The sequence below is a fragment of the Pseudophryne corroboree genome, chromosome 1, assembly GCF_028390025.1.
Source record: "Pseudophryne corroboree isolate aPseCor3 chromosome 1, aPseCor3.hap2, whole genome shotgun sequence".
NCBI lineage: Eukaryota > Metazoa > Chordata > Amphibia > Anura > Myobatrachidae > Pseudophryne > Pseudophryne corroboree.
This window is the reverse complement of record NC_086444.1, coordinates 625774843-625801017: the sequence shown is the minus strand read 5'-3', so window position 1 is coordinate 625801017 and position 26175 is coordinate 625774843. Positions and strand designations below refer to the sequence as shown.

At 47.0% G+C, this 26175-nt stretch overlaps 1 protein-coding gene across 2 annotated transcripts in view; it reads right to left on the bottom strand.

Annotated features, from left to right (window-relative positions):
- CPAMD8 (C3 and PZP like alpha-2-macroglobulin domain containing 8) overlaps window positions 1–26175 on the bottom strand; it is a 300356-nt gene that overhangs the window by 170482 nt on the left and 103699 nt on the right. For both annotated transcript variants that reach the window (XM_063914497.1, XM_063914498.1), the window contains exons 7-9: window positions 26118–26172; window positions 24043–24156; window positions 11080–11164 (exon numbers count right to left, since the gene is read on the bottom strand). In XM_063914497.1, the coding sequence (XP_063770567.1) occupies window positions 11080–11164; window positions 24043–24156; window positions 26118–26172 (254 nt within the window). The remainder of the gene's footprint in view (window positions 1–11079; window positions 11165–24042; window positions 24157–26117; window positions 26173–26175) is intronic.

The following is a 26175-nucleotide window of genomic DNA, read 5'->3' as shown; positions in this document are numbered from 1 at the left end:
AGAAATAAAGAGAAAGTTGTTCCGCATTTTACAGTGCACTCATGCTATACGGTATATGCAAAGTAAACTAACAAGACTAATGGCTCCATTTGAGAGCGGTACTAATTACTGGCGGCATTTTTGGTCTACTAATTTGACCTTTTTTTTATTTTTGAGACTGAGCCTCTGACTCCCCCTTTGTCGGCCCCCTGTGACGCATGTGCAAGCTGACAGCCGCGCATGCATAGTGTGTGACGAGGACCCCGAACCAGTGCTATCACCATAATGCTATCACACTGCTACCAGCTCATCGCCAGGAGCTTTTTGGTGAATTTGTGTGAAAGTATTCATTCTCACTTTGAGAATTTACGCAAAAACTATTTATCACATCCGCAATAAATATACAGATTGTGATAAATTACGTCCCTAAGATTTATAAAAGCAAGCCAATATACAGTAGCATAGTCTGATATTAGGACCAAGATTTATCAAGCCTTGGATAGTGATAAATTGCACGCTGATAAAGTACCAACCAATCAGCTCCTAACTGCCATGTTACAGACTGCGGGGCAGATTTATTAAGCCTAGTGAAGTGATAAAGTGAAAGGTGATAATGCACCAGCCAGTCATCTCCTGTCATGTCACAGGCTGGGGTTGAAAAATTACAGTTAGGAGCTGACTGGCTGGTGCTTTATCACCTTCCACTTTAGCACTTCACCAGGCATAATAAATCTGCCCCTGTGTTTGAAAAAATACAGTTAGGGGCTGATTGGTTGGTACTTTATCACCGAGCAATTTATCACTCTACAGGGCTTGATAAATCTGGGCCTAGGAATGAAAACACCATCAGGTGTAAAAAAAAGTGATAGCGTGCAATCCATGTCCTGATACTGTAGGTCCCAATGGCAATGGATAGGTAACACACGGTCCCCATTTATGTTTACATAAAAGCAGCATTTCATGCATATCATTCCTCTCAACGGTTCAGCTTGTGCTTCAATCTGTGATGCTCACTTATAGAAAATAAGAATTTACTTACCGATAATTCTATTTCTCGGAGTCCGTAGTGGATGCTGGGGTTCCTGAAAGGACCATGGGGAATAGCGGCTCCGCAGGAGACAGGGCACAAAAAGTAAAGCTTTAGGATCAGGTGGTGTGCACTGGCTCCTCCCCCTATGACCCTCCTCCAAGCCTCAGTTAGGATACTGTGCCCGGACGAGCGTACACAATAAGGAAGGATTTATGAATCCCGGGTAAGACTCATACCAGCCACACCAATCACACTGTACAACCTGTGATCTGAACCCAGTTAACAGTATGATAACAGCGGAGCCTCTGAAAGATGGCTCACAACAATAATAACCCGATTTTTGTAACTATGTACAAGTATTGCAGATAATCCGCACTTGGGATGGGCGCCCAGCATCCACTACGGACTCCGAGAAATAGAATTATCGGTAAGTAAATTCTTATTTTCTCTATCGTCCTAGTGGATGCTGGGGTTCCTGAAAGGACCATGGGGATTATACCAAAGCTCCCAAACGGGCGGGAGAGTGCGGATGACTCTGCAGCACCGAATGAGAGAACTCCAGGTCCTCCTTAGCCAGGTTATCAAATTTGTAGGATTTTACAAACGTGTTTGCCCCTGACTAAATAGCCGCTCGGCAAAGTTGTAAAGCCGAGACCCCTCGGGCAGCCGCCCAAGATGAGCCCACCTTCCTTGTGGAATGGGCATTTACATATTTTGGCTGTGGCAGGCCTGCCACAGAATGTGCAAGCTGAATTGTATTACACATCCAACTAGCAAAAGTCTGCTTAGAAGCAAGAGCACCCAGTTTGTTGGGTGCATACAGGATAACAGCAAGTCAGTTTTCCTGACTCCAGCCGTCCTGGAACCTATATTTTCAGGGCCCTGACCACATCTAGCAACCTGGAGTCCTCCAAGTCCCTAGTAAGCGCAAGACACCACAATAAGCTGGTTCAGGTGAAACACTGACACCACCTTAGGGAGAGAACTGGGGACGAGTCCGCAGCTCTGCCCTGTCCGAATGGACAAACAGATATGGGCTTTTTTGAGAAAAAAAACACCAATTTGACACTCGCCTGGTCCAGGCCAGGTCCAAGAGCATGTTCACTTTTCATGTGAGATGCTTCAAATCCACAGATTTGACTGGTTTTAAACCAATGTGTTTTGAGGAATCCCAGAACTACGTTGAGATCCCACAGTGCCACTGGAGGCACAAAAGGGGGTTGTATATGCAATACTCCCTTGACAAACTTCTGGACTTCAGGAACTGAAGCCAATTCTTTCTGGAAGAAAAATCGACAGGGCCGAAATTTGAACCTTAATGGACCCCAATTTGAGGCCCATAGACACTCCTGTTTGCAGGAAATGCAGGAATCGACCGAGTTGAAATTTCTTCGTGGGGCCTTCCTGGCCTCACACCACGCAACATATTTTCGCCACATGTGGTGATAATGTTGTGCGGTCACCTCCTTTCTGGCTTTGACCAGGGTAGGAATGACCTCTTCCTGAATGCCTTTTCCCTTAGGATCCGGCGTTCCACCGCCATGCCGTCAAACGCAGCTGCGGTAAGTCTTGGAACAGACATGGTACTTGCTGAAACAAGTCCCTTCTTAGCGGCAGAGGCCATAAGTCCTCTGTGAGCATCTCTTGAAGTTCCGGGTACCAAGTCCTTCTTGGCCAATCCGGAGCCATGAGTATAGTTCTTACTCCTCTACGTCTTATAATTCTCAGTACCTTAGGTATGAAAAGCAGAGGATGGAACACATACACCGACTGGTACACCCACGGTGTTACCAGAACGTCCACAGCTATTGCCTGAGGGTCTCTTAACCTGGCGCAATACCTGTCCCGTTTTTTGTTCAGACGGGACGCCATCATGTCCACCTTTGGTAATTCCCAACGGTTTACAATCATGTGGAAAACTTCCCCATGAAGTTCCCACTCTGCCGGGTGGAGGTCGTGCCTACTGAGGAAGTCTGCTTCCCAGTTTCCATTCCCGGAATGAAACACTGCTGACAGTGCTATCACATGATTTTCCGCCCAGCGAAAAGTCCTTGCAGTTTTTGCCACTGCCCTCCTGCTTCTTGTGCCGCCCTGTCTATTTACGTGGGCGACTGCCGTGATGTTTTATCCCACTGGATCAATACCGGCTGACCTTGAAGCAGAGGTCTTGCTAAGCTTAGAGCATTATAAATTTACCCTTAGCTATATTTATGTGGAGAAAAGTCTCCAGACTTGATCACACTCCCTGGAAATTTTTTCCTTGTGTGACTGCTCCCCAGCCTCTCGGGCTGGCCTCCGTGGTCACCAACATCCAAAACTGAATGCCGAATCTGCGGCCCTCTAGAAGATGAGCACTCTGTAACCACCACAGGAGAGACACCCTTGTCCTTGGATATAGGGTTATCCGCTGATGCATCTGAAGATGCGATCCGGACCATTTGTCCAGCAGATCCCACTGAAAAGTTCTTGCATGAAATCTGCCGACTGGAATTGCTTCGAAGGAAATCACCATTTTTTTACCATGGCCCTTGTGCAATGATGCACTGATTTTAGGAGGTTCCTGACTAGCTCGGATAACTCCCTGGCTTTCTCTTCCGGGAGAAACACCTTTTTCTGGACTGTGTCCAGAATCATCCCTAAGCACAGGAGACTTGTTGTCGGGATCAGCTGCGATTTTGGAATATTTAGAATCCACCCCTGCTGTTGTAACAGTATCCGAGATAGTGCTACTCCGACCTCCAACTGTTCCCTGGACTTTGCCCTTATCAGGAGATCGTCCAAGTAAGGGATAATTAAGACGCCTTTTCTTCGAAGAAGAACCATCATTTCGGCCATTACCTTGGTAAAGACCCGGGGTGCCGTGGACAATCCAAACGGCAGCGTCTGAAACTGATAGTGACAGTTCTGTACCACGAACCTGAGGTACCCTTAGTGATAAGGGCAAATTTGGGACATGGAGGTAAGCATCCCTGATGTCTCGGGACACCATATAGTCCCCTTCTTCCCGGTTCGTTATCACTGCTCTGAGTGACTCCATCTTGATTTGAACCTTTGTAAGTGTTCAAATTTTTTTAGATTTAGAATAGGTCTCACCTAGCCTTCTGGCTTCAGTACCACAATATAGTGTGGAATAATACCCCTTTTCTTGTTGTAGGAGGGGTAATTTAATTATCACCTGCTGGGAATACAGCTCGTGAATTGTTTCCCATACTGCCTCCTTGTCGGAGGGAGACCTTGGTAAAGCAGACTTCAGGAGCCTGCGCAGGGGAAACGTCTCGACATTCCAATCTGTACCCCTGGGATACTACTTGTAGGATCCAGGGGTCCTGTACGGTCCCAGCGTCATGCTGAGAGCTTGTCAGAAGCGGTGGAACGCTTCTGTTCCTGGGAATGGGCTGCCTGCTGCAGTCTTCTTCCCTTTCCTCTATCCCTGGGCAGATATGACTCTTATAGGGACGAAAGGACTGAAGCTGAAAAGACGGTGTCTTTTTCTGCAGAGATGTGACTTAGGGTAAAAAACGGTGGATTTTCCAGCAGTTGCCGTGGCCACCAGGTCCGATGGACCGACCCCAAATAACTCCTCTTCCTTTATACGGCAATACACCTTTGTGCCGTTTGGAATCTGCATCACCTGACCACTGTCGTGTCCATAAACATCTTCTGGCAGATATGGACATCGCACTTACTCTTGATGCCAGAGTGCAAATATCCCTCTGTGCATCTCGCATATATAGAAATGCATCCTTTAAATGCTCTATAGTCAATAAAATACTGTCCCTGTCAAGGGTATCAATATTTTTAGTCAGGGAATCCGACCAAGCCACCCCAGCTCTGCACATCCAGGCTGAGGCGATCGCTGGTCGCAGTATAACACCAGTATGTGTGTATATACTTTTTATGATATTTTCCAGCCTCCTGTCAGCTGGCTCCTTGAGGACGGCCCTATCTATAGACGGTACCGCCACTTGTTCTGATAAGCGTGTGAGCGCCTTATCCACCCTAAGGGGTGTTTCCCAACGCGCCCTAACTTCTGGCGGGAAAGGGTATACCGCCCATATTTTCTATCGGGGGGAACCCACGCATCATCACACACTTCATTTAATTTATCTGATTCAGGAAAAACTACGGTAGTTTTTTCACATCCCACATAATACCCTCTTTTGTGGTACTTGTAGTATCAGAAATATGTAACACCTCCTTCATTGCCCTTAACGTGTGGCCCTAATAAGGAATACGTTTGTTTATTCACCGTCGACACTGGATTCAGTGTCCCTGTCTGTGTCTGTGTCGACCGACTAAAGTAAACGGGCGTTTTAAAACCCCTGACGGTGTTTTTGAGACGTCTGGACCGGTACTAATTGTTTGTCGGCCGTCTCATGTCGTCAACCGACCTTGCCGCGTGTTGACATTATCACGTAATTCCCTAAATAAGCCATCCATTCCGGTGTCGACTCCCTAGAGAGTGACATCACCATTACAGGCAATTGCTCCGCCTCCTCACCAACATCGTCCTCATACATGTCGACACACACGTACCGACACACAGCACACACACAGGGAATGCTCTGATAGAGGACAGGACCTACTAGCCCTTTGGAGAGACAGAGGGAGAGTTTGCCAGCACACACCAAAAACGCTATAATTATATAGGGACAACCTTATATAAGTGTTTTCCCTTATAGCATCTTTTTTATATATTTCTAACGCCAAATTAGTGCCCCCCCTCTCTGTTTTAACCCTGTTTCTGTAGTGCAGTGCAGGGGAGAGCCTGGGAGCCTTCCCTCCAGCCTTTCTGTGAGGGAAAATGGCGCTGTGTGCTGAGGAGATAGGCCCCGCCCCTTTTTCGGCGGCCTCGTCTCCCGCTCTTAACGGATTCTGGCAGGGGTTAAATATCTCCATATAGCCCCCGGAGGCTATATGTGAGGTATTTTTAGCCAAAAATAGGTTTTCATTGCCTCCCAGGGCGCCCCCCTTCCAGCGCCCTGCACCCTCAGTGACTGCCGTGTGAAGTGTGCTGAGAGGAAATGGCGCACAGCTGCAGTGCTGTGCGCTACCTTAAGAAGACTGAGGAGTCTTCATGCCGCCGATTCTGGACCTTCTTCTTGTTTCAGCATCTGCAAGGGGGCCGGCGGCGAGGCTCCGGTGACCATCCAGGCTGTACCTGTGATCGTCCCTCTGGAGCTAATGTCCAGTAGCCAAAGAAGCCAATCCATCCTGCACGCAGGTGAGTTCACTTCTTCTCCCCTAAGTCCCTCGTTGCAGTGATCCTGTTGCCAGCAGGACTCACTGTAAAATAAAAAACCTAAGCTAAACTTTTCTAAGCAGCTCTTTAGGAGAGCCACCTAGATTGCACCCTTCTCGGCCGGGCACAAAAATCTAACTGAGGCTTGGAGGAGGGTCATAGGGGGAGGAGCCAGTGCACACCACCTGATCCTAAAGCTTTACTTTTTGTGCCCTGTCTCCTGCGGAGCCGCTATTCCCCATGGTCCTTTCAGGAACCCCAGCATCCACTAGGACGATAGAGAAACATGGGGGAAATCGTAGAAGTAAATTGTGTGATACTGTGTTGTTATAATTTCACAGATGGTTAAAATGTTGCACAGAAACAAGATATCTGCAAACAAAATGAACAAAGAAACAGTTGCATATCAAGGGTATTTCAGATGTGGTTGGAGTTGCTATCCTTGGAAGCAGCAGTGATAGCCATACGTAATGCAGCAGGAGGCATCTATTAGAAGCAGATGCCTCCTGCTGCAGTAGTGATATGACCTACATCCTAGGGCGCAGCATCGGATCACTGGGCTCACCATCGGGTGGCTTACGGCAGCTGCCCGTCACAGAGGTCAGAAAATCTCCATCCAACAACGGAGATCCCTGGCCTCTTCCCTCCACCTAAACAGCAGCAACACGCCCACGGGGACGTTACAACTCCTTACCCGACTCCCAGATGACAACAGACTGTCAATCACTGACAGTGTGATGCTGTATTGCATCCTGTGTCGCAGGACCCATTCACACATGTGCAGAACAGATCCTGCACATGTGTAAAGTACTGATAACCGGTACTATGCACATCAGGACGGAGATGTGTCCACATCTGAATAACCCCCATCGTCCTTACAAATGTCTCTTGCAGATACAGGATAAGGGCATCCTTTGTCCTCTATTTACTAATCCACAGCTGCCGGCAGTAGCAGGGTCACGCTTACAAAGTTTCATCTTCCAATCTTTCTCACAGTTTTATTTAACATAATTCAACTGTCCAGCAAAGTCAAGCAATGTTGCCCTAGTGGCCGATGCGCTGCTGAGTTTGATACTGCTGACAAAGCAGAGACAAATCAAAGCCTTGAAGGCTTCACCATACCTCCAAACATGACCCTCTCCAGGAGGGACAAAATGCTCTGCTCCTGGACTTTTCTTTTAATGTATGATTGCTAGCACCTGTTTTGAACAGGTAAATGGATAAGAAAGGTGTTTCAGCACAGGTGATGGCAATCATACATTAAGAGGGGAGTCCAGGAGCAGAGCATTCTGTCCCTCCTGGAGAGGGTCATGTTGGGAGGTATGGCTTCACTGAAGATGGAAAGGCTATGCTGGTACTCCACTGACGGAAGAGGGAACCATACCTCTAACACAGGCATTCCCAACCGCGGTCCTCAAGGCACACCAACAGTGCAGGTTTTTGTGATATCCAGGCTGCAGCACAGATGGTTAAATCAAAATAACTGAGGTACTAATTAAGTCACCTGTGTTCAAGCCTGGATATCACTAAAACCAGAACTGTTAGTGTGCCTTGAGGACCGAGGTTGGGAAACACTGCTCTAACACACAGGTTCTCAAACTCGGTCCTCAGGACCCCACACAGTGCATGTTTTGCAGGTCTCCTCACAGAATCGCAAGTGAAATAATTAGCTCCACCTGTGGACCTTTTAAAATGTGTCAGTGAGTAATTAATACGCCTGTGCACTTGCTGGGTTACCTGCAAAACATGCACTGTGTGGGGTCCTGAGGACCGAGTTTGAGAACCACTGCTCTAACACATGCTTGCCTACCTGACCCTCTCCATGAGGGAGAAAATGCTCTGTTCCTGGACTTTCCTGCTAATGTATGATTGCCATCACCTGTGGTGAAACACCTTTCTTATCAATTAACTAGCTCACCACAGGTGATGGCAATCATACATTACCAGGAAAGTCCAGGAACAGAGCATTTTCTCCCTCATGGAGAGGGTCAGGTAGGCAAGTAAGGTCTAACACCATCACACAGCGGTGAGCTGGGCATACCACTGTTTGCTAAACGAAGAGTGGACACCATAACCCATTAGTTAATGCTTAAGGCAGAGGCGTATCTACCTATTGGCCAGGATGGCACTCGCCAGGGGCGCCAGCCGAGGAGGGGCGCCACCCGACGGTGCAACCCGCGGCCAGTGGGTAGATACACTTTGTAGAAGTAGCATATTTGTCCCCCTTCCCCTGGCAGGCAGCAGCGGCAGCCACAGTAATTGGCGCCGGGCTCCGGCGCCGCACACCACATTACCACAGGTCCCAGCTGCAGAGCCACGGGCAGCCCGGCTCCCGCACAGCTGCACGCCCTCCCTCAGCAGGGACCGTTGCCGCGATGCCCCTGGCTGGTGAACGGTTAATAAAGAGTCCGCTGTAACCCCTCCATTCCCAGAGTGCAGGACTGCTGTCCCCCCCAGCCGGGGAGCGGAGCAGACAGGCAGGACCCTCCTCCCTCCCCAGTCCCAGCAGCGGCACAGAGCGGGTTAATGCAGGAGGCTCGCTCCCGGCGCTGATTGGCCGCTAAAGGGACACTATTTGCATAGCCACGCCCGCCCGGCACACTGAGCGCACCTGAAGTGTGTGCGGCACCTGGCTGGGAGAGGAGCCGCGGGAGACGGCTACAGGATGGCGAGCAGCGGTTAGCGTCTCCGGATGGGGAGCGGGTCAGCTCCGGCGCCGCACACCACATTACAATAAAGAAAACTCTGCATAAACTACAGCTCCCAGCAGCCCTTCCTGCCGGAGCTCACATCCAAGGGCTGCTGGGAGCTGTAGTTTATTCAGAGTTTTCTTTATTGTAATGCGGTGACGAACACAGTGGCTTCCTCCTCTCTCCTCTTCCAGCGTGTGACAATGTCAGGACAGCAACCTGGTAGTTGAAACCAGCAATTCCCCTCAGCTGCCTCCGTTCTGCCCGGCTTACCGATGCGACTCTGCTGTAGGACCAGGCTTCTGCTGGGGTTGGTAAGATCTGCCTCCGGATTTCTCTCTCTCTAACACCTCTCTCTCTCTCTCTCTCTCTGACACCCTCTATCTTTCACTACTCTCATACTTCCTGATACCCTCTCTCTCCTCCCCCCCCATCTCTCTCTCTCTCTCTCTCTCTCTCTCTCTCTCTGACACCCTCTATCTTTCACTACTCTCATACTTCCTGATACCCTCTCTCCCCTCCCCCCCCATCTCTCTCTCTCTCTCTCTGACACCCTCTATCTTTCACTACTCTCATACTTCCTGATACCCTCTCTCTCCTCCCCCCCCCCCCCCCGCCATCTCTCTCTCCTTTCTCCCTCCCCCATTTCTCTCTATCTCCCCCTACTGCCAAATATCTGTCACAGCCCAGCAACGCTTCTTCCTCTACTGGCACCACCACTGGTATTGATAGGGAAGAAGGGCATGTCTCCCCACAGTTCAGCAGACACACGCCATTTACATGCATGTGCATTGGAGGCACTGTGTGGCATATAATGTGCAGTGGGGGCACCGTGTGGCATATAATGTGCAGTGGGGACACTGTGTGGCATATAACTTGCAGTGGGGACACTGTGTGGCATATAACTTGCAGTGGGGACACTGTGTGGCATATAACGTGCAGTGGGGACACCGTCTGGCATATAACGTGCAGTGGGGACACCGTCTGGCATATAACGTGCAGTGGGGGGCACGGTGCTGCATATAACTCGAATTGGGGGCATTGTGTGGCATACAATGTAAATTTTTTCAGGGGCCTAACATTTGAGTTTCAGCTGGTGACAGTAGTAATAAAAAAAAAAGCATCTTTAACGCTTATTTACACTATGAGAGCCCCAACAACTCTAACTCTCCCTCAGCGTCCCTGCCCTCACCCTCCCTCTAACTCCCCCTCAGCGTCACTGCCCTCACCCTCTCCTGTAACTCCCCCTCAGTGTCACTGCCGTCACCCTGCCTCTAACTCCCCCTCAGTGTCACTGCCCTCACCCTCCCTCTAACTCCCCCTAAGCGTCACTGCCCTCAGCGTCCCTGCCCTCACCCTCTCCTGTAACTCCCCCTCTGTGTCCCGGGGAGTGTGTGTGTGTGTGTGTGTGTGTGGGGGGGGGGCGCCAGTCCCTTATTTTGCCATGGGCGCTCAGGCTCCTAGATACACCCCTGGCTTAAGGTGTTGTGGCTTGTTATTAAATGGAGCTCTAATACGTACATTGTTATGAAATAATTGCAAACTACAAATTAAAATAAGCAAAATATACATTAAATATATGTAAATAAGAGAGAAATGGTGTATTAAAATAGCTGTGTCTTCACTGTCATATGAACAAGGACAAGTTCCTTAGGTACAAGACCCTGGTAGTGCTACCTACAGCAGTTATAGGCCCTACACACATGCCGATATCACTGCACGATATGAACGATCTCGTTCATTAATGAACGAGATAACGTTCATATCGTGCAGTGTGGAGTCACCAGCGATGAACGATGCGCGGCCCCGCGCTCGTTCATCGCTGGTGACATGTCGGCTGTGCATGCAGGCCAATATGGACAAGATCGTCCATATTTGCCTGCACGTCTATGGAGCCGGGTGACGGGGGGAGTGAAGAAACTTCACTCCCCCCGTCACTGCCCCCCCCGCCGCCGGGTCGCCCGTCGGCCGTCGGGCACCTCGGCGGCACATTGCCTAATGTGTAGGGCGCCTTACACTGGCTGCTATGTGCACAGTCACGTATAGGAGCACTATGCTGAATAAAAGAGAAAGTGTTTGGACAGAAATGTGTTTTATTTTGAGAGAGATTATATTGTCAATACAGCCACTTACTGTACCTTGCCTGGACTTTTCCCTTTTCACATATGTTTATATCCCGAATATATGAGGGAGGAGTTATTACCAGCTCAAACTTTGGAAGCACTAGGAAAAAAAAACAGCAATTCATCTACTATTATATGTTACATTTTTTATGTCAATTATTCACTCATGCAGAAACAAGTGGTGAATATTCATTTAAATACTATGGGGAAATTTAATACAGGCTAAGTTAGGCTGACCATATTATCCCTTTAACCTGGGACACTCATAATTTACACAGGTTCTGTGGCTGCTTAAAACCAGGTGAAATGCAGGCTTGTAGTCAGCCAGCCACAGAACCTGTGTAATTCATGAGTGTCCCAGGTTAAAGGGATAATATGGTCAGCCTAGTTACTGATCCCCGGGAATATTCGAGTACCTGTGCGGGTAACAGGAATTTCTTTAGAGCCTGTGCAGACTCGAAATCCCTGATAAAGAGCCTGTTTTTGGGTGTTGTGACCATGTTAACCCTAGGTGTGGGAATTTATCCCGGATTCTATGTGTTAACAGTAACACCCGTTAACAGTTAATTTACCAGGTGAGAAAAGGGGGCTCTAATTGAAAAACACCCGAGGCCATCACTCTTTTTCACAGCTGGTAAATTATCGGGTCTAATTAAATTCCCCCCTATGTATCTTTTCTGAAACTTTAAATAACTGCAGTGAATATTTCTTTGGTCAGTTTTATGGTTATTTTCTTCCCAAGTGAATCACAGAAGAGGAAACGATTGGGGTTAGTAAAACTATTTATTTTATTATTAAATACCTGCTTACTAGTTTATGAAAAAATTACAGTACCTATTGCAGAATATTATATCTTCTAAATGTGATTAATGAGTACTGAACAAGTACAAAATCTTATCAAGCAGAAGGTTTCATATACAGATGGAGCCCTCTTCATTTTTGCCTTTTATAGGATTAATTGAGCCAGGGCAGGCGGACTTAATCCCCTGCTGTAATGACTTAATCCCCTGCTGTATTGTTCTCTCTGTATTGTATTGCAGCTAAGAACAATAGATGAAATGCTTATGCTAATAAACCATGGTGCACCTAGGCGCAGCAGAGAAGCAAAATGAGCGAGGCTCCATCTGCATATATACAGTGCCTTGCTAAAGTATTCACACCCCTTTGCATTTTTCATGTTTTGTTGCCTCGTAACCTGGAATTACAATGGATTGTGTGAAGGTTTGCATCATTTCAGTCACAGAACATGGCTACAACTTTGAAGATTTTTTTTTTTTATTGTGAAGCAAACAACAAATAGGACAAAATAACAGAAAACTTCAGCGTGCATAACTATTCACCTCCCCCTAAAGTCAGTACTTTGTAGAGCCACCTTTTGCGGCAATTACAGCTGCAAGTCGCTTTGGATAAGTCTCTATTAGCTTGCCACATCTTGCCACTGGGATATTTGCCCATTTCTCGAGGCAAAACTGCTCCAGCTCCTTCATGTTGGATGGTTTCTGCTTGTGAACAGAAATCTTCAAGTCTGACCACAGATTCTCAATTGGATTGAGATCTGGGCTTTGACTAGGCCATTCCAACACATTTAAATGTTTCCAGTTAAACCACCCGAGTGTTGCTTTAGCAGTATGCTTCAGGTCATTGTCCTGCTGGAAGGTGAACCTCCGTCCCAGTCTCAAATCGCAGGCAGACTGAAACAGGTTTTGCTCAAGAATATCCCTGTATTAAGCACCATTCATCTTTCCCTCGACTCAAAACAGTTTCCCAGTCCCTGCTGTTGAAAAACATCCCCACAGCATGATGCTGCCACCACCATGTTTCAATGTCGGGATGGTGTTCTTGGGGTGATGGGATGTGTTGGGTTTGCGCCAGACATAGCGTTTTCCTTGGTGGCCAAAAAAGGAGAATTATGGAAGATTTACCATGGTTAAATCTCTTTCTGTGAGGTACACTGGATTCCACAAGGAATATATTGGGGTGTAGAGTTGGATCTTGATCCGAGGAACCAACAGGCTAAAGCATTGACTGTTCCCAGGATGCATTGCACCACCTCCACTATAACCCCCGCCTCCAGGCACTGGTGCTCAGTTTCGTTAACCAGTCCAATGAAGTAGCAGGTAAAGGAGACGGTAGATGTTAGTCACATAGAACCACATTCTCATGACAGGAAAAGGTATTAGCGGGTAATGCTATACAAACCCAAAGAAGCTAAGTGCATCAGGGTGGACGCCCTGTGGAATCTACTGTACCTCACAGAAAAAGATTTAACCATTGTAAGTCTACCATAAATCTCCTTTTCTGCAGTGGGGTACACTGGAATTCCATAGGGAATACATTGGGGATGTCCTAAAGCAGTTCCTCATGGGAGGGGATGCACCGTAGCAGGCACAAGAACCCGGCGTCCAAAGGAAGCATCCTGGGAGGCGGAAGTATCAAAGGCATAGAACCTGATGAACGTGTTCACTGAGGACCACGTAACCGCCTTGCACAATTGTTCAGCGGACGCGCCTCAGCGGGCCGCCCAAGAAGGTCCAACAGACAGAGTAGAATGGGCTTTGATAGCAGCAGGAGCTGGAAGACCAGCCTGTGCATAGGCTTGTGCAATCACCATTTTAATCCATCTGGCCAAGGTTTGCTTATTCGCAGGACAGCCTTGTTTGTGAAAACCAAAAAGTACAAAAAGGGTATCTGACCTCCTGAGGGAGGTAGTCCTCTCTACATAAATACGGAGAGCCCAAACCACATCCAAAGACCGCTCTTTGGAGGACAAACCAGAAGAGATAAAGCCAGGAACCACAAGCTCTTGGTTAAGATGAAAAGATGATACCACCTTAGGTAGATAACAAGTGGGAGTTCTAAGAACTGCCCGGTCACGATGAAAAATCTGAAATGGTGGATGACAGGACAAAGCGCCTAAGTTCGACACCCTCCTAGCAGGGCAATAGCCAGTAAAAGGACGTCCTTAAGTGTAAGACATTTAAGATCCACAGACTCAAGAGGTTCAAATGGAGACTCTTGTAGGGCATTTAAGACAACAGACAGATCCCATGGAGCCACAGGAGGGACATAGGGAGGCTGAATCCGTAAAACGCCCTGAGTGAAAGTATGAAATTCAGGAATAGACACCATATTTCTTTGAAACCACACCGACAAGGCAGATATATGAACCTTGATGGAGGCCAGACATAGGCCTAATTCTAGGCCTTGTTGGAGAAAAGCAAAAAGCCTGGTAGTTCTGAATGAATAGGCATCGTAATTCTTAGCAGTACACCATGGGAAGTAAGAGTTCCAGACCCTATAACAAATCCGCGCAGAAGTCGGTTTGCGAGCCTTCAACATAGCTTGAATAACCGCCTCAGAGAAACCCTTGGCCCTCAGGAGTGAAGCTTTAAGAGACACGCCATCAAAACCAGTCTGGCCAGGTCCGGATAGACACAAGGGCCCTGAACGAGGAGGTCTGGGTGTTGAGGACGTAGAAGAGGACGCTCTATCGATAGACCCTGCTGGTCTGAGAACCAATGCTGTCTGGGCCACGCTGGAGCGACTAGAAGTAGTATTCCTCTTTCTTGCTTGAACTTCCGTAGTACCCTGGGCAGAAGTGACACTGGAGGGAACACGTATGGCAGCTGAAAGGTCCATGGAATTGCCAGTGCATCCACGAACGCTGCTTGAGGATCCCTTGTCCTTGATCCGAAGACCGGAACCTTGTGACTGTGTCGAGATGCCATCAGGGCTACATCTGGCAGGCCCCACTTGTCCACTAGGAGTTGAAAGACTTCCAGATGAAGACTCCACTCTCGGGCGTGAACATCCTGACGATCCCAGTTGAGGACTCCGGGGATGAACACTGCCGATATTGCTGGCAGATGGCGTTCCGCCCAACTGAGGATTTTTGATACTTCCAGCATTGCCATGTGGCTTTGAGTGCCGCCTTGATGATTTATGTATGCCATCGTGGTGGTGTTGTCTTATTGTACTTGAACAGGCCTGTTCTGTACTAGAGGCAGGGCCAACAACGCATTGAACACTGCCCGCAATTCCAGAATGTTTATCGGATGGAGAGATTCCTCCCTGGTCCAACGACCCAGAGAGTGTGTTGCTCCAACACCGTGCCCCAACCCCGCAGACTGGCATACATTGTCAGGAGGACACAGTTGGAGATCCAGAAGAGACGGCCCCTGCTCAACTGTTGGTCCTGTAGCCACCAGCTCAGTGACAGACGAACCTCTGGAGTCAAGGAGATCATTTGAGACCTGATCCGATGAGGCAAGTCGTCCCACTTGAAAAGGATTAACCTCTGCAGAGGGTGGAAATGAAATTGAGAATACTCTACAATGTCGAAAGCCGACACCAGGAGTCCTAGTACTTGCATCAACACTCTTGGGCAAGAGGGGAAATATCTGATCCTGTCCTGAAGTTTCAGGACTTTCTCTGGAGACAAAAACAATCGTTAGCTGTGTGTGTCCAGTAGTGCCCCCAGGTGCACCATGCTCTGAGCAGGGACCAGCGAGGACTTTTTCCAGTTGATGAGCCACCCATGGGCTTGTAGGAATTGGACCGTCAGTTCCAGATGACTGAGAAGAACCTCTTGGGAGTTTGCCAGGATCAGCAAGTCGTCCAGATACGGCACGATCCTGATTCCCTGACGACGGAGAAGAGCCGTTATCACGGCCATGGCCTTGATGAAAATCCAAGGGGCAGTGGCCAATCCAAAAGGCAGGGCCTGGAATTGATAATGTGGGTTGCCAATAGCAAACTGCAGATATTGCTGATGCGACATGGCAATAGGTATGTGCAGGTAAGCATCCTGTATGTCCAGGGATACCATACACTCTTTTGGGTTCCATGGCCAGCACTATACAGCGCAGAGTTTCCATACGGAATTTGGACACTCTCACAAATTTGTTCAATGATTTGAGGATGAGTATAGGCCGGAAGGACCCATTTGGATTCGGAACCAGAAACAGGGTCGAATAGTATCCCCTGCCTCTCTGAGACAGCGGTACCGGCACTACCACTCCTGTGTCCAGGAGGGATTGTACAACCAACTGTAGAGCTTCCAAAGTGGTCTTTTACCAGGCCTGGGCAAACTGCAGAAGTCGGACCCCCACCCTGGTGTCGCCCAGGGAAAGGCCTGCCCCGTCATGCAGCAGGCTTGTCTTGTTTGGAAGCAGGCTGACGGGCGGCCCAGGATTGTTTAGATTTGGGCTTAGTGGTTTTGGAAGCACAAGCCTGACCCTTTGCTTTCCCTGGAGGTCGAAAGGAATGAAAAGTGGTACTCTTAGCCTGCGGAGCAGAAGGATTAGTACTTGGGAGAAACGCAGTCTTGGCAGTCGCCAAGTCAGTCACAATCTTGTTCAGATCCTCCCCAAATAGGATGTCTCCCTTAAAAGGGAGCACCTCCAAGGTCTTTTTGGAGTCCAGGTCCACCTTCCAGGACCTCAACCACAGAATTCGGCAAGCCAGGATAGACGTTGTAGAAGTCTTGGCCGCCATTACACCTGCATCAGAGGCCACCTCCTGAATACAGTGGGAGGCTGTGGTAATATAAGACAGATATTGTCTGACAGTGTCAGAAAAATCCTGAGGCAGCTCATCCTCAATTGCCTGAACCCATGCTTCAATTCCTTTCGCAGCCCAGGAGGCTGCCATAGTGGGTCTATGTACCGCACCAGTAAGAGAGTAGACTTCAGGCAACCCTCCACACGCTTATCCGTCGGTTCCTTCAGTGAGGTGACTGTGGTGACAGGCAGAGTAGATGACACCACAAGACGGGCAACATGAGAGGCCACCGGCGGTGGAGTTTCCCATTTGCTACTCAACTCCGCAGGGATAGGATAACGAGCTAGCATCTTTTTAGACAGGGAAAATTTCTTTCCTGGAGACTACCAGGATTCCTGACGTATGTCAATTAAATGTTCAGAATGTGGTAAGACTACTTTAGTAACCTTCTGACGTTTGAACTTATCAGGTTTCTTAGACGCAGTAGTAGGCTCAATGTCATCATCTATTTGGAGAATTAGGTTAATAGCCTCCACTAGGTCAGGAACATCAACCTGGGTTGTAGATTCCTCATCAGAAGCAACTGTATCAGTGTCTGATGGATCAGTATATTCCCCATCCTCATCGAAAGAATTATCCGAAATATTAGTGAGGAAGAAATGGCCCGCTTAGATGACCCCTTGGCCCCAGAGGAGCATGGGGTGGACTTTTGTCTAACCAAAGATTGATTTAATTGTTGTATTTGGGCAGACAGAGTGTCCGCCCAGGGCTGATTAACTACGGAGACAATATGTGGCTGTAATGGCACAGGAGGTCCCACAGGGGGGGACGTGTCACAAGTGTCGTGACACTTGTCACAGGGGGGGGACGTGTCACAAGTGTATTCAGCATACTTGAGAACGCTGCCCAAGGTGGGTCCTGATTGGTCACAGGAGCTGCAGGTTGACTGGGAGGTGTATGGCACCAAGCGCCAGAACCAGTGGCTAAAACTTCCCCCTCAGGTAAATCTGTGGTGCAAGCACTGCAGGATGCAGATGTTATGCACACCAGTGCCTGCAGGAATGTACTGGTGTCTGAACTGTTATGCACCCCAGTGCCTGCAGGAATGTACTGGTGTTTGAACTGTTATGCACACCAGTGCCTGCAGGAATGTACTGGTGTCTGAACAGATAGGGATGCAAAACAAATGAACTTACAGACAGACTGGGGAATATGACATTACGTACACAGAAGGTGATAGGGTAACAAAATAAACACAAAGTGAACAGAGAAGCCCAGAGGCTAAGAAACTGGGTGTCTCCCTAGTATTAGTAATGCTCAGATGGAAAAAGCAAGATGTTGTGTTTTAATACGTAGAGAACCCGAAATGCTGTTGCTAAGGGCAACAGCAAAACCCTAAAGGGTTACCAACGGGTGTGGCAGTAAACTCCTTGGTCAGAGATGGAATGATAGACACAAGGAGAGTCTCCACAATCCTAATCCTCACTTGCAGTGCACAGGTTCAGCTTACTGCCACTAAACTGACACCTGAACTCCTTGCACAGTGAGACAGGATTTAGGCAGGCAAATCTTAGAATACAGCCGCAAACTTGCTAAGTTCAGAGAGTAGCAAAAGAACCCCAGCAAGTTAAACGACTGACTCCAGTCTTACTGCTAGGTCTGGATTGGCAGAGTGTAGTACCAAATCCCCAGACCTATTTGCAGTAAGCAACAACAAATACAAAGCTACACAATACTGGCTAACTTTCAGGAACTGACTAACCAACAAAGATTCAGCAGCATCTGCTTAACCTGAGAAGAGGCCTTATATAGCAGGTGCTGTCCACGCCCCACTCAGACCTCACAGACTGTGAGCACAAAAACCAGCACCGGATCCCCTGCCGTGCACAGAGCCTGTAACCACTGCACAGCAAAAGACCCGAACCGGAGTATCAGCTGCGCTCAGGTTACTCCGCTAGCACTTGTCTCCCGGTTGCCATGACGACGTGGCAGCACAGGGCAGGAGACCCTAACAGCAGATGCGTCCGCGGATTTCCCGCCCTGTGTGGCAGACATTATAAGGAATGTAGCCTAAGGGGAGTATTCAAATGTTTGAAAAGTCAGTTGGGTGTCTGTTTTTTCCTGTCTATTAGATAGGAAAAAACAGACACCCAACTGACTTTTCAAACAATTGAATGTCCCCGTTAGAGTGTAACAGTACAATATAGCCAGACAAACACAATACCTGCAAATAACCCCCTGTGTTATGTGACAGTAAATACAGGACACAAACAGAGGATTTAAGCGGTATGAGGCGACTGAAACACACAGTAAAAAATACCAAATCGTATATTCTGTGTAGCACTATATATATATATATATATATATATAATGTGTGTATGTATATGGGACCCTGACGCACCTAGCCCCTCAGTGTACAGAATATAGTGATAGCAATATGTGTGATACAAGAGAATGACATCCACACAACAGCTACAGGCACACTCAGTCACAGGTACAATGCAGAAGTTATCACAAATAAACAATAAAACTGCACTGGACAAGTAAAACTACATATAAATATGTATGAATATAGATACATATTATATATCTTATATTAGATATATAAGTGCCTGTAAATGCACAGCGCTGATGAGACAGGTGGCTTTACAGAGGAGACAGTGCCCTGCAGTCCCGGAGATCAGCCCAGCTAGTAGTGAAGATGGCACCAAAATCTCTGTCAGGGAGTGAGGGAGAGTGAAATGCAGCTCCAGGGCGGTAACACAAGCAGTAGATGTCCCCCGGAGCTGGGGGAGGGGCTACAGGTCAGTGCCTTATCCCCTATGCTGGTCCTCACCACTGGGTACTGTGGAGCCTATATGAAATGGATTTTAGTAAATCCGACCTGTGCTCCCTTGCCCTGGTGGATATAGTGGAGTCCCTGTGCAGTACAGTGTCCACGCCAGCGGCGCGATCCGTCTCCCGGGACCGCGACTGAACCGCGATTAACCGGCGGGTCCCACCTGGGGGACCCTCTTACCACCTCCTTGATGTGCAGTTACGCGATCCTGGAGAGCGTCAGCGGTGGTGTGCCTGATGACTGGTGTGCCTCTCTGCAAGTACACGGAAACCCGCTCACGGGAGTATGCAGCGCTGCTGGGAAGGCGATGGAGCCGCAGTACAGAATGTCAGACTGACAGAAATAGTGCTGCGGCCCTTGAAGTCTTCTTAAAAAGCTCTTTTCAGGGCTGCCTAACACAGCCCCACCTGTTAGTGACCTACTCTGCAGGCACCAATTTACAAACTGAGCTCCAGTGCCTGGTGGCGGGATTATAGAGGAGGCGGTGCAATGCATCCTGGGAAGAGTCAAAGCTTTAGCCTATTGGTGCCTTAGATCAAGATCCAACACTACACCCCAATGTATTCCCTGTGGAATCCTAGTGTACCCCGCTGCAGAAACTTTAATTGTAGTCTCATCTGACCAGAGCACCTTCCTCCAAACATTTGGGGAGTCGTCTACATGTCTTCTGGCAAACTTAAAATGTGCCTTCTTATTTTTAACACTAAGTAATGGCTTTTTTCTGGCCACTCTTCCATAAAACCCAGCTCTATGAAGTGTACGGCTTATTGTGGTCACATGCGCAGATACACCAGTCTCTGTTGTGGAACTCTGCAGCTCCTTTGGTCTCTGTGCTGCCTCTCTGATAAATGCCCTCCTTGCCCGGTCTGTGAGTTTTGGTGGCCGGCCCTCTCTTGGCAGGTTTGTTGTGGTAACATGTTCTTTCCATTTGAAGATGATGGATTTGATGGTGCTCCGGGGGATCATCAAAGATTTGGATAATTTTTTATAACCCAACCCTGACTTGTACTTCTCAACAACTTTGTCCCTGACTTGTTTGGAGAGCTCCTTGGTCTTCATGGTGTAATGCCTCTTGTTTAGTGGTGTTGCAGCCTCTGGGGCCTTTCAGAAAAGGTGTGTTTATACTGACAGATCATGTGACGCTTAGATTGCACACAGGTGGACTTCATTTCACTAATTATGTGACTTCTGAAGGTAATTGGTTGCACCAGAACTTTTGAGGGGCTTCATAGCATAGGGGGTGAATACATATGCACATGCCAATTTTCACATTTTTATTTATAAAAAATTTTTATATACATTTTTCTAATTTCACTTCACCAACTTGGACTTTTTTATGCATATCCATCACATAAAATTCAAATAAAAGAAAATAAAAAAATTTACAGGTTGTAATGTAACAAAATAGGTAAAAAGCCAAAGGGGGTGAATATATATATATCTACATTGTATGCAGTGCTGACCAGAAATGCTTTGATCAATAGCATCAGTCCCTCGCCAATGGCTCTTACAATATTTATTCTCTACCTCAAACAATAACCCTGACAGAACATACAAATTACACACAGTTGCGGGTTGCAAAACAATGTGCCATGCAAATATTGCAGAAAATACAAGCACATAAAAAAAAGACATCTAGATGATAACTGAAAGTACTAATGGGGGTAATTCCAAGTTGATCGCAGCAGGATTTTTGATAGCAATTGGGCAAAACCATGTGCACTGCAGGGGGGGCAGATATAACATTTGCAGAGACAGTTAGATTTGGGTGGGTTATTTTATTTATGTGCAGGGTACTGGCTGCTTTATTTTTACACTGAAAATTAGATTGCAGATTGAACACACCCCACCCAAATCTAACTCTCTCTGCACATGTTATATCTGCCCCCCCTGCAGTGCACATGGTTTTGCCCAATTGCTATCAAAAATCCTGCTGCGATCAACTTGGAATTACCCCCAATATAATTAACAATAGGAGAACTCTGACAGACTAAACTGGGCCTTATTAGTACAACTGATGTGATATATTTTATCACTTTTCAATATACAGTACCTGTCTGCTACATGAGATGAAAGTAAATAATTTACATGGGTGGAGAACTGGATGATGAAATATGACAAATCGTAGTTATGAATGGAACATGGGGGGTCATTCCGAGTTGTTCGCTCGTTATTTTTTTTTCCGCAACGGAGCGATTAGTCGCGAATGTGCATGCGCAATGTCCGCAGTGCGACTGCGCCAAGTAAATTTGCTATGCAGTTAGGAATTTTACTCACGGTTTTTTCTTCGTTCTGGTGATCGTAATGTGATTGACAGGAAGTGGGTGTTTCTGGGCGGAAACAGGCCGTTTTATGGGTGTGTGCGAAAAAACGCTACCGTTTCTGGGAAAAACGCGGGAGTGGCTGGAGAAACGGAGGAGTGTCTGGGCGAACGCTGGGTGTGTTTGTGACGTCAAACCAGGAACGACAAGCACTGAACTGATCGCAGATGCCGAGTAAGTTTGAAGCTACTCAGAAACTGCTAAGAGGTGTGTAATCGCAATTTTGAGAATCTTTCGTTCGCAATTTTAAGAAGCTAAGATTCACTCCCAGTAGGTGGCGGCTTAGCGTGTGTAAAGCTGCTAAAAGCAGCTTGCGAGCGAACAACTCGGAATGAGGGCCATATATTCAAACTGGGCTAATGTTATTGGTGGGGTAACACAAAGATCACTATGTAATCTTTTATTATTGACCTTGTAGAAGGCATAGAAAGTTAAGTAGAGTAATGTAAAGCATATATAAACTTGCTTCAGAAAGATTTAGACAAAATTAGAACATATTAATGCCATTTACTCCCTGGGAATTACCAGTGACATGTGATCTGTAACCACCAATTACACGTCCTGCAGTAAGGAAGAATCATTGGAACCAATAAATTCCATCCCATACAGGCTTTTACTGACAGTCAGAAACACACTGCAGTATTAAGGTTTTCTCTATGTACCCATTGTTTTCCTGAGGTGAACTACATAATACCCCTTGATGTTACGTTCACTGAAATCAGGGGAAGGCATTGGTCCTCGATCCTGATAAGCTTTTACCAAATAAAATTTCTGCCTAAGTAAATATTTCCACATTGGACGCCTCCGTTTGTCTAGAGACACATATCTCTGGTCAATATAAAGAGGAAAATGGTTATTAATTATCAATAAATGAAAGTACAGTAGAAGTTCTTTACTGTAACAGGATCTTTTAGGCAGTGATTTTTTGACTATAGGAAATTGTGACACAAATTTGATAGCAGAATTTAAAAATGTATTAGATATCTTTTTTTTTTTGGGGGGGGGGGGGGGGTTATAAGCAAAGATATCTGTACCTATAGTTAACAGAAATTACTATGGGAATGATCGATATAGGAAATTTATAGTCAGAATGGAATTATTTTAATCCCCTGAGCAGAGATGGCTGCAGCTCACACCACATCATGCAGGGTGGAGTGCGTTAGCACATATGAACATACATGCAGGGATGTATGTAACATATGTGCTGGCTGCAGGTCCCTGGGGATCGGCAGTGGTGTGTGCCTTCAGCGGCCGCTGAACACGCTGTATTCAGCTCCACTCTCCTTCAAAGCCTGCCCCCAGACTTCTGAAACTAGCCAATGGGAGTGTAGGGGCGGGTTTAGCAGAAGAGTGGAGGAGTTACTGTATGCCGAATGCTGAGTCCCAGGTTCAGCGGAGGCTGTAAGACGACACAAAGTGTTTCCGATCCCAGCACATATGCTGCAGCCACAACTGCTCTGAGCCTAAACTGTGAAGTGTCACATTGTAGTGCTGATTCTAAGGAGGTAATTCAGACCCGGTCGCTACTGTGCGTTTTCGCTCAGCAGCGATCGGGTCTGAACTGCACATGCGTATGCCCCGCAGTGACGGGGTACGCCGGAGAGCGACGGGATGTACAAAGAAAGCGATCGCACCGGCGATCGCAAGACGATTGACAGGAAGAAGCATTTGTGGGTGGCAACTGACCGTTTCCAGGGAGTGTCCAGTCGTTTGGAGGGAGGGATTCTGACGTCCGCTCCGGGCCCGATCATCGCACAGCAAAAATAAGTCCTGGGCTGTGCAGAGACTGCACAAACTTTGGTTTGTGTAGCTCTCTGCACATGCGATCGCACCCCTGCACAGCGATCACCCCCTCCCCCTGTAGGCGGCGACTACCTGGTTGCAGCAGTGCAAAAAAACGCCTGCTTGCGACCAGGTCTTAATTAGGCCCTAAGTTGGGAGAAAAGCAAAAATAACAAAACAAGTTACATTTTTTCTAGAACAACCATGTTGCACAGCAAGTGGTGCAAGCACATTTATTGTTTTTGCATGCAGGATAATACTGGCTGCTTTTGCATGTAGCCCACAAATGCTGCACAGCTTTATATTTGCACTGCAATTTCGTTTTGAGTTTGAACACGTCCCTCTCACATCTACTGTAAATCTCTGCACATGTTACATTTGCCCCACCTGCAGTGCAGTATAGTTTAGCCCAGGTATACAGTTTCTAGCTCTCTTTTGTTAAGCTCCCACGAAAAGAATCAGCTGTTTTATGTTTTGTTTTGCCTTTGTCTGTGTAATAATGAAGGTTACATTACACAGTCAGTTTTTACTCACCATATTTCTGCACTGTAAATGATTTGTTAAATGTATGGCCTTGGGTTTCTGCAAAAATCAGCCATTCCCCAAACACAGGTTGGTCAGAAAGTGGAAAACTCATGTTAACGATACCTGTCAAATGGAGAAAGAATTAGAGATAGTGATGGGAACTCGCATTTTATATGGATTGTATTATGGTTACATTTATTATGATCTGAGGCATAATATTACTTGCTTTCTTGTGGGAATAGAGATTGTAGTGAAAATACTAGCCCACCAGAGGCAGTCATGGAAGGGGAAATGTTGAGAACATTTAGTTCTATTCCCTTTCCATTGCATTTCCTATTAAGTGACTGAAGAGGATCTAAGAGGTCGCATACACAAACGCTTTCATCATAAACTGTTTTTCATAAAAGATACATTTATAACATGGGTCTTCAACCTGTGGCCCTCCAGCTGCTGTGAAACTACACATCCCAGCATGCAATGCAACAGTTTTGCTATTAAGGCATGGTAAAACTGAGGCAGGGCATGCTGGGATGTGTAGTTCCACAGCAGCTGAAGGGCCGCAGGTTGAAGACCCATGATTTATCTGTTACATTTTTGTTCAGGGTCAAACAATCATAAAACATAATGACAACAGACATGCATACCAAACAGAAGGGTAAAAATGTTACACTGTTATATTTATTGATCTTGATTTTTTTATATCTTCAAATTGCCTGGAGGGGGAGAGAGAGTGACAAGTGTCTGTGAGGGGAAGGGGTAGTGCTGAATTAAGCCTTTGGGGGGCCCGGGGCACTTTAGACAGGGGGCCCAGGGGGAAGGGGGGTATATATTATGCATACCTCCCAACATGACCCATTCCAGGAGGGACAAAATGCTCTGCCCCTGAATTGGCGTCACCTGTGTTGAACTATCTAATTGATTTCAAAGGTATTTCAACACAGGTGTTGCTTACAGCTTTCTCCTCTCCCCTTCGTGTCCCCCCCCCCCCTCCAATCAATTGGGAGGGGAGCGGGAGGGGGGGGGGGTTGACTGGTGGAGAACCACAGTAAGAAAATGAAAGAGAGAAAGGCAAGGGATATTTGGGTTAGTTAACAGCTGACCACAGCTGCAATAGATGGAGGGGCATGAGAGTTCCAGTTGGCAGCTAATTGAGAGTTAGCAGCTAGAGTAATGTGGGGGTAACAAGTATTTGGAAGATACAAAGAGATTGAGTTTGAGAATGTAGTGTATCAGGCTTCTCAAGGCTGACCAGTAGTTTGTTATATTAGGTCAGGCCCAACCAAATATGTAACAATGTGCCTGGAGCCATGCGTACTCTCCAACATCTATGAGAGGAAACATTTAACTAACACTGACAGAGCATAGTACCACATATAGAAAAGCTTATATCACCCTTCCCCGGCAATAGTTCACCAACCTAAGTCTACCTCGCTGATTCATGAATATCACCATCTGGCAAACCGGGATCAGAGATTGGACAACAACAAAAAAAGAGACAAGTCCATGAGTGGAACTTGCCTTTTGCATATGGACTCAAACATACTAAGAAGTCTCATTGTTAACTAGCATTTTTGGAGATTGAAAATATGTCTGATCTGTGAGAAGTTCAGTGATTCTGAGAGTTTTGAAACTATCGAGGGAAAGATCACAGAGAAGCATGATCGAGATCAGAGAAGCATGACAATACCAGCTAGCCAAGAGACAGACAATAAATCATTGACCCATGGTGAAGGCAGGGTTACTAAAAATAAGGATTGGTACAGATGGTTCCAGGCCAAGACCGTAAGTTCTGTTAGCTTGGCCCCAAATTGATAAAAAGAGGACTACTTAACGATGGGCATTTGCAGGAATGAGGCAATGTGTGTGAGGTAGCCACAGAAGAGAGGAAAGTGAGAGCATGTGAATACTCTTTGCCTCTATGGAGGACCTCACTTTGTTGACCCTTATGTTTGAACATATAGAACATGTGTGTTCTAGTGCACAATCCTGTTAGTGCACATATACGAATAGCAAGAGCAGATGCAGTCTGTTGGAAGAATTATCTCTTGTGACTATCTGAAATAATTACTGGACAATGAACTCACCACAGCAGATTGGTTGTAAATTTGTCCACTGAATAATCCTGGACCCTCGTGGATCCTG